The sequence below is a fragment of the Mus caroli genome, chromosome 15 (genome assembly GCF_900094665.2).
Source record: "Mus caroli chromosome 15, CAROLI_EIJ_v1.1, whole genome shotgun sequence".
In the NCBI taxonomy this organism is placed as follows: domain Eukaryota; kingdom Metazoa; phylum Chordata; class Mammalia; order Rodentia; family Muridae; genus Mus; species Mus caroli.
Window position 1 is genome coordinate 77,596,313 of NC_034584.1, and position 14,330 is coordinate 77,610,642.

At 50.6% G+C, this 14,330-nt stretch overlaps 1 protein-coding gene across 2 annotated transcripts in view; it reads right to left on the reverse strand.

The window, feature by feature from the left end:
• Positions 1–10,193: 10,193 nt before the first annotated feature.
• The window catches only part of Scube1 (signal peptide, CUB domain and EGF like domain containing 1), a 119,777-nt gene continuing 115,640 nt past the window's right edge, over positions 10,194–14,330 (reverse strand). The window contains exons 20-23 of one of the 2 annotated variants that reach the window (XM_021183319.1): positions 13,856–14,053; positions 12,421–12,573; positions 11,915–11,994; positions 10,194–11,173 (exon numbers count right to left, since the gene is read on the reverse strand). In XM_021183319.1, coding sequence (XP_021038978.1) covers positions 11,021–11,173; positions 11,915–11,994; positions 12,421–12,573; positions 13,856–14,053 — 584 coding nt within the window. In that variant the 3' untranslated portion in view covers positions 10,194–11,020. The remainder of the gene's footprint in view (positions 11,174–11,914; positions 11,995–12,420; positions 12,574–13,855; positions 14,054–14,330) is intronic. The other variant, XM_021183320.2, reaches the window with a different exon arrangement.

The following is a 14,330-nucleotide window of genomic DNA, read 5'->3' on the forward strand; positions in this document are numbered from 1 at the left end:
CGCTGGGGGCGTGTCTTCTCCATTCATCCCAGGACTGCCGCGAGGGATTCTGGGAACGCTGCTTAGAGCGCCCCAGGGAGTCAGAACCAGGAGAGATTGTCCTCAAGGAGCCGGTGAAGCTGAGATGGGAAGGGGGTCGGGAAGAGGCAGAAGGTGCTCCCCCTTGCGCTGGTTGCAATCTTGTTTCGCCTGAATTTTCTTTTAAACATTAGTTTTAAAATTTTATTTTGTATTTTACGTGTGTGAGTGCTTTTATTTTACGTGTATGAGTGTGTATGTAAGTGCAAAGCTCATGGAGGTTAGGAGATGGCGTCAGGTCCCTTGGAACTGGAATTATACATGGGGTGCTGGGATCCGAACCGGGTCTTCTGCAAGAGCAGTTAACTACTAAGCCATTTTCCCAGACTTGTTTTGTTTTATTTTGTTTTGGGGTGTGTGTGTGTCACAGCGCACTTGTGGAAAGCAAAGAACAAAACATTGTAGAGTCTGTTCTCTTTCCATTTTTATGTGGTTCCAAGGGCTCAAACTCAAGTCATTAAGATTGCATGGCAAATGCTTTACCACTGAGCCATTTGCCAGGGCTTGGTTATCATCATCATATTGCCACAGGGTCTCATTCAGCTCAGACTAATCTGACCAAGAAACTCACTTTGTTTCGGAGACTGGCCTTGAACCCTTCCTCCCTCCACCTGTCAAGCATTGGGAGACACCAGCGTGTGGGGATCCTAGTTATATTTCAAAGGTGGACAGACCCTTCTAGGGGTTGGAGGAGCCTTCTCAGTCATTGGAATGCCTTGTTGAATTCAAAGGTTGTGATAACTTGGTGTGCCATCAAAAGGGTTATTCCACAAGTGCAGAGATCAGCTTGCCTCTGCCTCCCAAGTGTTGGGATTAAAGGCATAAGTTACCACCCCCAGCCGATTTCTTGCTTCCTGTCTAGCCAGGAAAAGAGAGCCCTAAATTCAGAGAAAGACTCTGTCTCAAGAAATTAAGCAGAGAAAGGCAGATGAGGATACCCAATATCTTATTTTAGCCTCCACTTGCACATGGGCACACTCCCTACCTGTATGCATGGACTCATATACCCACAAGCCCTCAACAATCAATCAATGACTGCATGGATCATTTCACCATATAATTTGCTAGATGGAGATGAGATAGAGGGTAGTTTAAATTTTTTTTTCAATAGATGTATGTGATGGTTTGAATATCCTTGCATAAAAGAGAGAAACTGTGAGGACCGGGGTTGGGTGATTTTGGGAAGTTCGCCAAGCAGCTTCCAGCCAGCAACACAGACTCTCTTCAGCTTTCAGAGAGTCTGTGTGTATTCTCTGGTGGAATTGCCTTACAACAGCAGAGGTTAGGAGAAGTTCTGGGTGTCAGATCACCTGGAACTGGAGTTATGGATGTTTGAGAACAGATATGGATGCTAGGAACTGAATCCCAGTACTCTGTGAGAGCAGCCAGTGCCCTTAACCACTGAGCGACCTCTCCAGCCCCCTTTAAGGATCTAATGCTGCCTTCTCCGATTGCTGACTCTGAATAAAGCACAATTTTAGAAGATCCCATCCCTGTCCCTGGTGACTGGCAAGTATCACTAACCCTGGTGCTCTAGTTAGATAGCCTAGTGTTGGCTGTTTGCCTCCACCCCCAGGGCGGGGGGGCCACCATGGGCTGGGAAACAGCAGTGGCCTCTTTCTGGATCCTAGAAAAACCTCCCTCAGTTTTACCTAGCAAATTGAATTGATTTGTATTCAGACTTTATTCAGGCTTAAGGCACTTTGGACTTTTTTTTTTTTTTTTTTTACCCTGACAGTGTCTCACTATATAGCCCTAGCTGTCTTGAAACTCACTATGTAGAGCAAGTTGGCCGGGAACTCACAAGAGATCCATTTGCCTCTGCCTCCCAAGTGTTGGGAATCAAGTTGTGAGCCACTACACTTGGCTAGACTATGGTATTTATTTATCAGTCAGTCGGTCGGTCGGTCAGTCGGTCGGTCGGCCTGCCTGCCTATCTATCTATCTATCTATCTATCTATCTATCTATCTATCTATCTATCTATCTATCTATCTGTTTTTTTGAAACAGGATTTCTCTGTGAGACAAAGAATAAAGTGTGTGAAAGAGTGCTTTTAGAACTCTGAGCAACAGTAGCGTCCTCCTCACATCTGCCACACATCTGCCACACACAGGAAACTTTAACAATAGGTGGACATGTGATCTTAGTTTGTTAGGAATGTGATTTGTATTCAACTGACTCGTTATCAATTCCTGAGTTTATTATGCTGATATTATATATTATTACACATAATTTATACATATTATATATACCATATATAGTATACAACTTTATGTTATATAATTACTGCATAATATATTAGTATATTACATATGTGTATATATATTTATTCTTTTTTATTTTTTTAAATATTTATTTATTTATTATATGTAAGTACACTGTAGTGTGTCTTCAGACACTCCAGAAGAGAACATCAGATTTCGTTATGGATGGTTGTGAGTCACCATGTGGTTGCTGGGATTTGAACTCAGGACCTTTGGAAGAGCAGTCAGCGCTCTTAACCACTGAGCCAGCTCACCAGCCCTATTTATTCTTTTTTTTAAACAATTTTTTATTAGATTTTTTCTTCATTTACATTTCAAATGCTATCCCGAAAGTCCCCTATACCCTCCCCCTGCCCTGCTCCCAACCCATCCACTCCCGATTCCTGGCCCTGGCATTACCCTGTACTGGGGTATATAATCTTCATAAGACCAAGGGTCTCTCTTCCCAATGATGGTCAACTAGGCCATCTTCTGCTACATATGCAGCTAGAGACACGAGCTCAGGGGGTACTGGTAAGTCATATTGCTGCTCCTCCTATAGGGTTGCAGACCCCTTCAGCTCCTTGGGTACTTTCTCTAGCTCCTCCATTGGAGGCCCTGTGTTCCATCCAATAGATGACTGTGAGCATCCACTTATATATTTATTCTTTATCTATGGTTAGCCAAATGAAAAGTAAGGGTGAGAATAAAATTAGGACCTAAGCATATCAAATAAGGTCCAAGCCACACTTCATTTAGTTTGGTTTATATTGACAGTGATTCAGACCATGGTCTCCTGGTCCTGCTGCCTTGGGCCTATGTGGTGACAGAACACAGCGATGGGAACTCATGGCCTCAGGTCATGAGGAATGGAGTCAGGTCACATTAGGTGATAGCCCCTGGCCATAAAGAATTGTCTCAGCCTGGCTATTCTGTTCCACCTGCAGAACCAACAGGCCCAGGTATCAAAAAACAACCTACCCTGCTCCCAGTCAAATCGCAAAAGTAGCTTTAGCTTCCTGGTAAGTTGTGCGTGCGTGTGTGTGTGTGTGTGTGTGTGTGTGTGTGTCCTAGCCCCTCTACACTGTTATGTCAGTGACTATAGAAGGGTTGCTGGCAGCATTATTCAAAAACAGATTTCTGCCTGCCAAAAAGAGCCACTTGCGGGAACTTCCCTTGCCTTTGGCTGTATCTGTGGTTCCATATCATAGACCATGCTCTTCCCCAAAGGCTCCTCTGCTCCCAGTAACACGTATCTCGTGAATATGACTCTCTCACATTAAATCTTGACCCTTCTCATTGCCCACATGGTGCTAGTTCCCAGGCTGCTCCAGCTCCTTCCCCCGCCCCCGCCCCACCTCCCCTCCCACCTCCACAGCTGCTCCTCTTTGGCAAGGTAGCTCCACACCGCTTCTTTCCCCTCTGCTCCAGAGAGATGGAGAGATAGCTCTGGCTGGTGGCTAGTCTACTCCCCTCTGGTCCCTCTCCCCCAGAGGTTGCCATGGCTACTCTGGACTCTTCCAGATGCCTCTGGCTAGACTGTCATATCTGCAATAGAAACCTTCTAACCGTCTTGATGTAGTTACTTTAACTTCTCCTACCTGCTCAGCCTTCATCCCTCAGAAAGCTTGGGACCCTTCCCCTGTCCCATTAAATAAGCCTCGGCCTCTTGAGACTGAGTCTGTTACTCTGCCTCACTTTTCTTACAGAGGACGCCCCTCAGGGCTACATGGGGCCTTCACTGAGAGCTCTTGCTGTCCACCTTCTCCAGCTTCCCTGCTAATCTCTGCGCTCACCCCTGAGTTCCCCCAACACTGACCTCTCTCGCTGCAGAAGTTCATCCTGCTGCTCTCTACGGAGGTCCCTTGTCACTTTTCTGCTCAGCTCGCAGTTCCATGTACTTAAAATAAATAAATAAATAAAATTCCAGCCAGGTAGTGGTGTCTCACACCTCGAATCCCAGCATTCACGTGGCAGAGGCAGACAGATCTCTTAAGTTCCAGACCAGCCTGGTCTACAAAGCAAGGACAACCAGGGATACACCCAGAAACTCTATGTGGGAAAAAAATTCTCTTATCAAACAAGATTGTATGTTTCATTGAATTACATACTCTTTGATTTTGAAATTTGAAAAAAAAATGTTATGTTATGAACCCTTTGTTTTCCTATTTCCTTTTTTGCATATGTATTATGTGTATAGTTGCGTGTGTTTCCATACATGTGTGGATGCACATGCACCTTGACCCAGTGCCTTGCAAGCACTTGCAAGCAGCCAGCCGCTTGCACTAGGGATCCCCGTGTGTGTCTCCAAGTCCCGAGGACTGGGATCACAGGCAGGCCTTGATGCAGGGTTCGAATTTATACGAATCATGCATGCATACATGGTGACCCGAGGGCTGGTCTCACTCCTGTTGGGTAGACACTTTACTTACTGAGCCATCTCCCAGCCCAGACCCCTTTTCTTTTTTCTTTTTCAAGACTGGCTTTGCTGTGGTACCCATTGTCAAACCACCTGGATATTTTGTGTTTATCCCCAGAGCTCTGGGCTGCTCTTGTCTTAGTGAGTTGCTTTCTGCAGTGGCTACGGTTAATACAGAGACTCAGGGCTGAGGGGATGACTGTTGAGTGCTCAGCCACAGATGGGACTCCTCCCCCACCATCAAGGTTCAGGGAACACCAGAGGAAGTGGTAAGCATGGAAAGAATGTAAGAGCCAGAGGATGAAGAGGAGAGCTGTGAAATTATGTCTTCTGCGTATGGCATGGCTACTGTACACCCAACCCTGGCTGCTGTACACCCAAACCCGCCTGCTGTATGCACCAGCTTGGCTATTGCACACATAGGCTTACAGCAGCTCTGGTTATCTGCACTAGATCAAGCCAGTTCAATGTCTATCATGGATGGGGTAGGGGAGCCGTTAGCTCAGGAGTTACTGGCAGTCATTGGCTGCAGAGGAGGAGAAAGCTACTTCTCTTTAGGTATGGTCACTTGTGGGTTGCCCATGTCCCAGTAGATGGTCCCATACACATGCACATACAGGTAGCATTGATTGGATTCAAATGGGATACATAATGCATGTATGCATGCATGCATACATACATTCATACATTCATTCATTCATACATACATACATATACAATGAAGACATGAAATTGAGAGGAAGATATGCTATATGGGGCAAAAGGGGACTTGAAGGGGCCTGGATATGATCAAGATATAGTCTATACAGCAGTAGCTCTCAACCTTCCTATCACACGACCTTTTAATACAGTTCCTCATGCTGTGATGACCCCCCCTCAACCATAGAATTATTTCCTTGCTACTTCATAACTAATTTTGACTCTGTTTTGAATTGTAACGCTAAGTATCTGATATGCAACCCTGAAGGGGGTGTAAGCCACAGGTTGAGAACCAAAGACAGACAGGAACTAACATAGAGCATAGAAAGATCTTTCAGGCGGGGTTCATAGCTCAATGAGGATGTCCTAGTCATGCCAAGGACCTGAATTCAGTTCCCAGTACCCACATCATGTGTAACTCCAGCTCCAGGATTTCAGATACCATCTCTTCTGGCCTCTGACAGCAGTGTTGTTATGTGTGCATGATGCAGACAGACAGACAGACAGACAGACACACACACACACACACACACACACAGGAGTACGTAGTTAAAAATAAAATCTTTACCAAAAAAAAATTTAAGAAATCTTTCCCATCACAAGACCAGGAATATATTCTCCTGGAATTTATTTGGTTGTACTAGTGCATCAAAAGTTCAAGACACTCCCCCCCACCCCCGTCTGCCCTGCTTTCCCCCCTCCCTCCCTCCTCCCTTTCTTTCTTTTCTGGATTGCACTGGCTTTTTTCCATCCCCTCAGTCATAAACTCTAAAGGAAATAAAAAATGAACAATACTTAGGCTCATTTCCTGTTTATTGTTAAAGCGATTTCCACAAGTGTTTAATTACATGCATCGAGGGAAAACAAGGTAGAGAGAAGCTTTGAATATCTGAGCATCTGGAAGGCAAATGAGGTTATGTGGATATTGGTCACTGTGCATTAGGACTGCCACCCAGTGTCTGGACAGACTATGAATGTGTGGGGCCCAGGCCGAAGACCGGGGCGCAGGAGTGTATCCGTCTCTTGAGCAGAGTGGATGGCTTCTGGATGCCCGTGGCTTCTGACCTTGGCATAGCTTGTGGTTTCTGACAGATCTGCTTAAAAGCCCAGCTGCTTCCTGTTTGTGCTGACAGACTCTGTGCCTCTCTCCTGTGCAGGCCTGAGGACCGCTGGGCCTTTGCAGGCATTATGGGTGGTGGTGACAGTGCATGGCTGGGTGTTGACTGGTCTGGATGGGTCCTGACTCCTACCCAAGAGATGCCAAATTCATCCTTTCTCTGAATGTGTGTTAGGAAAGGTGGGGTGCCACCAAAGTCAACCCTAACAACTCCAGCTCCTCACTCTTCATTTTGGGCATGTTACTTGGTCTCTCGGAGCTTCCAACCAAGCCCTGTGCACTGGCATGTCTGGGTGCAGCCTGGGGAGGCCGCAGCCAGCAGAGGGCCTACTGTTGGGGGCTGTCTAAATAAGGTGCTGGGGGAGAGCACAGGCTATGCCAGCCACATCACCTTGACCCCGAATCCTCCATCTGGTACCTTGCAGAAGTTTTGACTTCTTTCCTTTTTTTTCCTAAAGATTTATTTATTTATTATATGTAAGTACCCTGTAGCTGTCTTCAGACACTCCAGAAGAGGGCATCAGATCTCATGACAGATGGTTGTGAACCACCAGGTGGTTGCTGGGATTTGAACTCAGGACCTCCGGAAGAGCAGGCAGTGCTCCTAACCACTGAGCATTCTCTGTGCTTTTGTTCACAAGTCCTTTGGCCTCGGTCTGAATGGCACCCGCCAGGCACGGCCTGCTTGAGCAGAAGGGCTGACCCATCACTCTGTGCATCTTTGGTGACGGAGAAGTAAATGCTTGCCAGGTCAGTGGCCCTTTCCAGGCTGGCCCCACGGCAAGGAGGAAGCCCAGGCTCTCCTAGCCTCCGGGTCGTGCAGTGGATGAGCAGAAGGCTGCTGTGCCAGGTGGCTTGTTTGTGGCCTTGTTGTTCCCCAGTTAGTCTTTCTATAAGTTTGGTATATAGTAGGTACTCAGGAAATGTTTGCTGAGTGGCACAACTCATTTTAGGCCCGCATTTTTTCTGCTGAGGGATGGGTGGGACGAGAGGAGGCTCTATAAGATACACAGTTTCCACATTTCAGTAGGCTCCACCCAAGCTGGAACAGCCAGGGCCTCCTGTAGAAGCCAGAGGTGGCTTCATATGCAGGCTCCATAGTAAAGCTTTTGAACCAGGACTTCTGGGCATGTGTTTAGGTTCTATTTCATCTGTGTGCTCCAAACTAAAGATGTCAGGAGGGGAAGGGTGTGACCCAGGTCTCCACCTCGGGCTGTGGTGTGCACTTGAGTATGTGACCACTCCAAGTAGGGAGGCAGTTAAGAAAGACTGTCTTGGGGGAGCCAGGGTTTGGTAAAGTAGCCACCACCAGTAGCCAGTGTGACAGGAGTTGAGGGCCACAGGTAGTACCCGCTGATTGTGTTGCTTGAGATTTGGGGATGGAGGCAGGGTGAGAAGGGTGGTGTAGCCATCGCTGAGAGGCTCTGTAACCAGTACAAGTGGCCAGGACAGTTAAAAGGCCCATTTGGGGTAGGGAATGAGGTGTCCCACGGTTGCCACCAACAGTGGAGGGCTGGGCTGACCACTGACCCTCAGGGCAGGTCGCTCTCCTTCCTCATGCAGGCATTCCCAAGATAAGTGCCAGGAGGTGCCAGGAACACAAGAGGCTTTCTAGCTGCTCCACTGCAGTGTCTCCAATTCCAGGTCCCATGTGACGACCATCCGTGCTGACCATCTCCTGGAATCCAGGGAACAATTTAGTTTCCCTTTCACCTCCATAAAGGTCTTCAGGTAGCCTGGGTGCAGCGCTCTATCAGGAGGGGGGCCATGTGCAACGAAGCTGGAAGGACACAGCCCCCCCCCCCAGCCTTTGCCAGGTGCCAGGGTTTGGGCGGATGAGGGCGGCCAGGGGCCCATGGTGGGGCAGGGGGAGGGAATGAGAGCAACAAAAGGACTTGACCATGAGGACTGAGGGGCCTGGTTTGCACTGTATCTGCTCCTACCTGGGGGGACACTGGGCATGACGTGGCCACAGTAGGGGTGGGCATTCTGGAGAGAGGACATAGTTGGCTTTGTTAATGGGTACACGGGTAGTTACTGCCAAAAGCCACTCGGGAGTTGTAGGCAGGACGTAAGGTGAACCTGAGAACACTTTTCTGATTTTTTTTCTGGTTTTTGAGAAGATTTAAAAAAATGAAACCTGAAGCCCTTCAGTGGGTTAACTTGATATGTCAACTTAACTGGGCAGGGCTGAGCCCCCAAATACTTGTTGTGGTGTGGTAGGGCAATGACTGTGCTGTCCTGGAGGATATTAATTAGCATCAGGATCTGGAACTAGAGAAGAGCAGGTCCTCACCTCTGTTGCTCTCTTCTTTCAGTAGAGTGATGAGGGTGGAAAGCAAAATTGGAGGGAGGGAGGGAGGGCAAAGGACTACTGGACCTGGGACAGGCAACCCACACAGCGCTCCTGGCTCAGGCCTTCAGACTGGCTACACCGATGCCCAGGGTCTCAGGTTTGAATACTGCCGCCTTTCCTGTTTGCTAATTTGCATATGACACCCTGTATCACTTCTTGGCCACCATAACTTTTGAGCTGATTCGAGTAATTCCTTCTTAGCGTGTCTCCATAGGTATCCTTGTTTGCTTTGTTTTCCTGGAGACAGTGAGTGTTGCTAGGGTCATTCTGCAGGACCGAGGACGACCCATGGTCCAACGGAAGGGGAAGAGAGCTTCTCCCGGATACAGCTGGGCTGCAGGGCTTGTGAACTGCAGAGGCAGTAGATCCCGACCCTGACCTTCCACCAGACACAGCAAGTCCACCTGCCACACTCCACAAAACGCGAGTGACTGCCACCGGTGATCCCTTCTGCCTTGTGGACCCATGTGGTAGCCATAGCTTCTCCCTGAGTTCCAAGCCTGTGTTCAGATGTGTGGTGCCCTCTCATCAAGCTGTGGCACCAGGCCTGGCTTGCCGGCTCACACATCTTCAGCCTTCGGTGAGCCTCATGTGTTTTCTGAAACAGCACATTTACAACATCAGGCTGGGCTGGAGACCAGGAACCCCAGGAGTCCATTCTGAGATCCCCCCATGTTCCTCCAAGTGCTAATATCCATTAATTTGAGAGATACAAGTTTCTATGTGTATCTGACAGCTGGCAGCAAGCCATCTGAGGCACAGGCAAGGCCTCTGCGTGAGGGGGTGACTCCCCGGCCAGTGGGATGCCATGTGGTCTGGCCACACAAGGGCTCCTCTCTAAGAGGCTGAGGAGCATCAGGGAGGCTCCCAATAGCTTCTGCCTTGGAGGCCTCCTCTCCTGGGCCTTGCTTTCTCCTCCTGCTGCCATAAAGAAGAGTGGGGGCTGCTCAGCAGACAGCCTGTTCATCCCTGAGGAAGGCCTTGTCTCTGATGACCCCGCAGGCACAGTGCAGAGACGTGAGCGCTCGTACCCAGAGGGGGTGGGGGATGCTTTCTTTCCATTGTGTTCTGTTGAGGGGAGTGATGTTGCTTGTGAAGCCCCCACCCCACCCCCACCCTCTTCAATGCTTCCACACAACACCTAGTCCAGTCTCCAACAAGTTACACTCCACAGCCTGTTCAAGCATATCTGTGTTCTCCCCAGGCCTGCGGGGGGGTGGGGGGGTGGATGGGTGGGGGGGTGGGAAGGTTGGTCTCCCTCACACAGAGGTGTTAAGCACTGAGAGGAGCAGTTTAATCACAGGGGTAGAGGGTAGGGGGTGGGGAGGGGTTGGCAACACTGGTTAGTATTACAGTTGCTGAAGAGAACCCTTCTAAAATACCCACCCACATAGAGAAATGTATATATTTAATATTTATATATATATATATAGATAGATAGAGAACTTCTTTAGATGTTCTATTAAGGCGAAGCACAAGCACGTGGACTCCTCTCCTGGAGGACCTGTCCCATCTCTCACAGAGTCCCTTGAGCTCCATGACCCAGCTTGGTGTCCCATGCCTGTGGCTGGAGGAGCTGGCAGCAGGGTGTGTTGGTTCCGCAGGCACTGGCACAGGCTTATCGACCCACCACACACCCCTCTAGCCCTGGCCTGGCCCCGTGTGGGTGACAATGGCCCATGCTTTCCAGAGCCCGCAGGGAGCTGGCCATGCTCCTCTCTCCCCACACGTCAGGCCAAAGGTCACAGTAGTCCTGCTCCCGCTCCCCACATGGTGGGTACAGTGTGTCCCGGCCCAGGTAGACCCCACTGGGGTGGCTCAGGAGGGAATCCTCTAGGTGTCCTGGGAAATAGAGGCAGAGGGTAGGTGAAGGCTTTCTGAAGCAGTGTTTCCCCACAGGCATGGCAGACCCACCAAGGGGTCTCTGCTGGGTCTAGGCCTTCCACGGGGGCGGTACAGGCTGGATGGCTTTGCCAGAGGCAGGTGTCATGGGTTTCTCACGGCAGCCTGGAGGCCCGTGGAGCCTCCTTTTGGCTCCTGCTGTGAAGGGAAGGCACATTCCCCTCCCACTTGGCTCCCACTGTCCCCACGCAGGACAGCTGGCTTGTTATTTGTAGGGCCGCAGGAACCGAGACACTTTGGAACGCAGAAGTTTGATAAAGGACCGGGGGAACATCTCCTTGGACTCCTGGGCTGTGTATTTGAAGTAGTTTTGTGGGTGTGCCAGCACGTCAAAGAGGGCCTTGATCAGCTTCTTGTCCTGTAAGACACGGGGACACTGTGGGACAGAGCGCTGGCAGGGGACCTGGTTCCTACCTAAACCAAATGGCAGCTCCAGGAAGGACCAAGAGCTTGAGGGCAGCCGGCCAGCCTTGTGCCTGTCAAACCATCACCGCACACTAGCGTCATCTGGTGGAATAGAAGGCACGGTGATAGCTGAACAGGGGTGCGCCAGGGGTGCGTGGCCCCTGTTTCTGTTCTCCCTAGGGTGAGAGAGCTACTGCCATCCAGAAGATGAGCCGGTGTCCACTACATCCAAGCCAATCCCCGGCACTGGCTTCATTCAGTGAGAGCCAGATCCTCTGAGCCTTGGGATAGTAGTGTCTCTGTGTGACAGTCACAGTTTGCCCTCTCTGACATGGTGTCCTGCTTCTCAGGGCAGTGGGTAGGATGCAGAGGAAAAAGTCCAAACCCTATGGCAGTGGGTAGACTCCGCTCATTTTTAGACACTATCCATTGAGCCACCCACATTTCACAGATGGAGAGTGAGACCAAGGACCAAGCCCAAGTACCTCACTAGGTCCTGGTCCCCATCTCCCAGTCGGCTTGTCTCAAACCTCATGGACTGAAGGGGGGGACATACAGTCTAGGTCCAATCCTATGTAAGAGCCCTTTGTCCAACACCCTTACCCCCAGCCACCCATCCCTTCTCCAGGGGTTAGGAGTCAGGGCAAGGGCAGGGATGGCCCCAACCATCCTCCCAGAACTACAAATAACTCACTTTCAAAATCTCTTGATGGTTCTCCGAGGCATATAAGCGCCCATCACGCACGATGTCTTCTATTAGCTGCTGGTAGTCCTCTGGGAGCCGGCCAGCAGGGAGAGGGAAGGTGGAGGGGGCTTGAGACCTTACACCTCCCTCCTCTGCCCTCCCCAGCTCCCTGGACCCGCCTTGGACAGCTGGTGGTGGCTGGATGTAGTTGTGTCTCTTGGCCTTTGCTCTGGGGTCCCCTCCACCTGCTTTGTCCTCCTGGTGGCTTTGCTGCCCCTATTTTACCTTGCAAACCCTAGTGGGGCAGGACCTTCTGTGAAGCCCACAGACAGTACCCACGGCCCCCTCCTCTCTCCTGTACCCTTAGACCCCTTGGGTCTCCGCATTGCCTAGCCCTCACTTCTGTCTCTGGGTTTGTGCTGTGTCAGAGGCAGGGATGCGCAACTCATTTCTGAGTCCCCAAGCCAGGCCTTGGCTGGCACAGAGAGGGCGGTGACAAGATGGTGGTGCCTTACCATCATAGGTGACATAGGGCACTTGAAACCCTTTCCCACTGTTGGCTTCGTTGGATTTGAACTGGATCCAGAGTTTGCGGGAACGGGAGGTAAAGGCGATGGGCCGCTCATAGGTCTGGCACGTCTCATAGGTGGTGACTGACGTGGGCGAGGCTGTAGGGATGCAGGCCTTTGCAACACTGCCCCAGGCCTACAGCTCACTGCCTTAGGCCGCTCACCTCCCCCACCTCATCAGCCTCCTGCATCAGAACACCCAGCTCCTTTGGTCCTCTCTGGCTCTGCCCTTGGCCTGTTGCCCCAACCTTCTGAGGCCTGTTTCCACTTCCTGCCCGTGAAGCCTCCCTGCTGCCTCTTGCATCCAGCCTTATCCCTGTTACTCTGTTGAACTCCCCTTTACGGTCTCTCTGTCTCTCCCCCAGGCTCATGGCTCCTTCTCCATGCCAGGGACAAGGAGACCAGCTCAGGCAGGTATAGGAGATGAGTCAGCATGGACCAAAAGCCACCAGAAACTCAGGTTTAGAAAGTCGTCTCACCTGGGGCTGAGTGACAAGGGTAAACTTGGAGCTGCCTCCCTGACCCTCACAAGGGCGTTGCCTGTGGGTAGTCCATGGGCTACTGATGAGAGTGGATGTAGGAGGGGGTCCAAGGCTAGGCTCTGACCAGCTGGGCAGGGCCCTCATTCCTTCTGGCTGTAACCCTCCATCTGTACACTGTGGCTTTCTGGCCTGTCAGCCAACCAATAAGTAATATATGCACGAGGCCACAGAGCCACACAAGAACTTTGGCTGAGCCACCTCCTTTGCTTGCCACCTGTCTTCCTACGCACAGATAGATGGTCTAGCTCTAGACCAACTATGTAGTTTTGTGCCTATTTGGGTCTCTAGCCTTCTCCCTTAATATTATGGCTCACAGTTCACTCCTATGGGTGCCCACCACCCAGTGAAGTAAAGTCTCTGGTCAGGATGCTGAGGATAGGGCCAGGACCGTGCAGGCATTCAGTTCCTTCCTGGGTTTGTCATCATCGTGGCCTGCACCCTTCTCCACCCCTGCTGAAGGCTGGCTCTCTGTTTATCCCACCCTATCCTTCCCTCACCTGACAGGGTGCATAGCTAGGGCTCCAGGAAGGGCCAGCCCAGGCGTCTATGTGTGTCTGGATGGCCCTTGGTTCCTGCAAGCCTCTGAGGGAACACTGCAGCTGGCTAGACACTGGAAGAGACTGGCTGATAAGTTGAGACCACAATTGACTAGATCCAGATTCCTATCTCAGGGTAGCCCTAAGCCTTCATGACCTTTCTCTAGAGTTCTGTATGGTTCAGCTCTTACACCTGGCTCAGGTGAACTTCTATTCTACCTCATGGGGACTTCGGAGTCACCCACTTTCTGAGCACATGAGCTGTCTTGCTCTTACTGTCCCAGCCCCAGCCCTGGAACATACCACTCTTTCTCATGACCAGGACGTCACCACACTCATCCTCGATGGGTAGGAAGATCTCCGGGACGACGATGAGGATCCTGCGCTTTGGGGGAGGCGCGATGTGCCACACACACTCTGCGTTGGCTGGGTAGTCACCAGGGTAGTTGGGGGACTCGATGTAGCCTGTGTAGTCACCAAGTTCGCCGCCGCAGTGCTGGTCTGTGGGTACCATGGCCAAGGGACTTTGTCAGGCTGGCTGCATGGGTGTGCTAGCCCTCAAAGACATTAGAGGTGCAGGGCGGGGCCGGCAGGTACTCCTGTGCCAGCTATTGAGGCCTCGTGCTAACTCACAGCGGGCCCTGTCTGGACTGCTGTTGTGGAACTAGAGGGCAGGAAGGAACTCGGCTGATACCACTGGGTTCCCTGACACCTGGTTGCTTGCCCAGATTCCTCCTCCTCCTCCTCCTCTTCTTCTTCTTTTTTTTTTTTTTTTTTT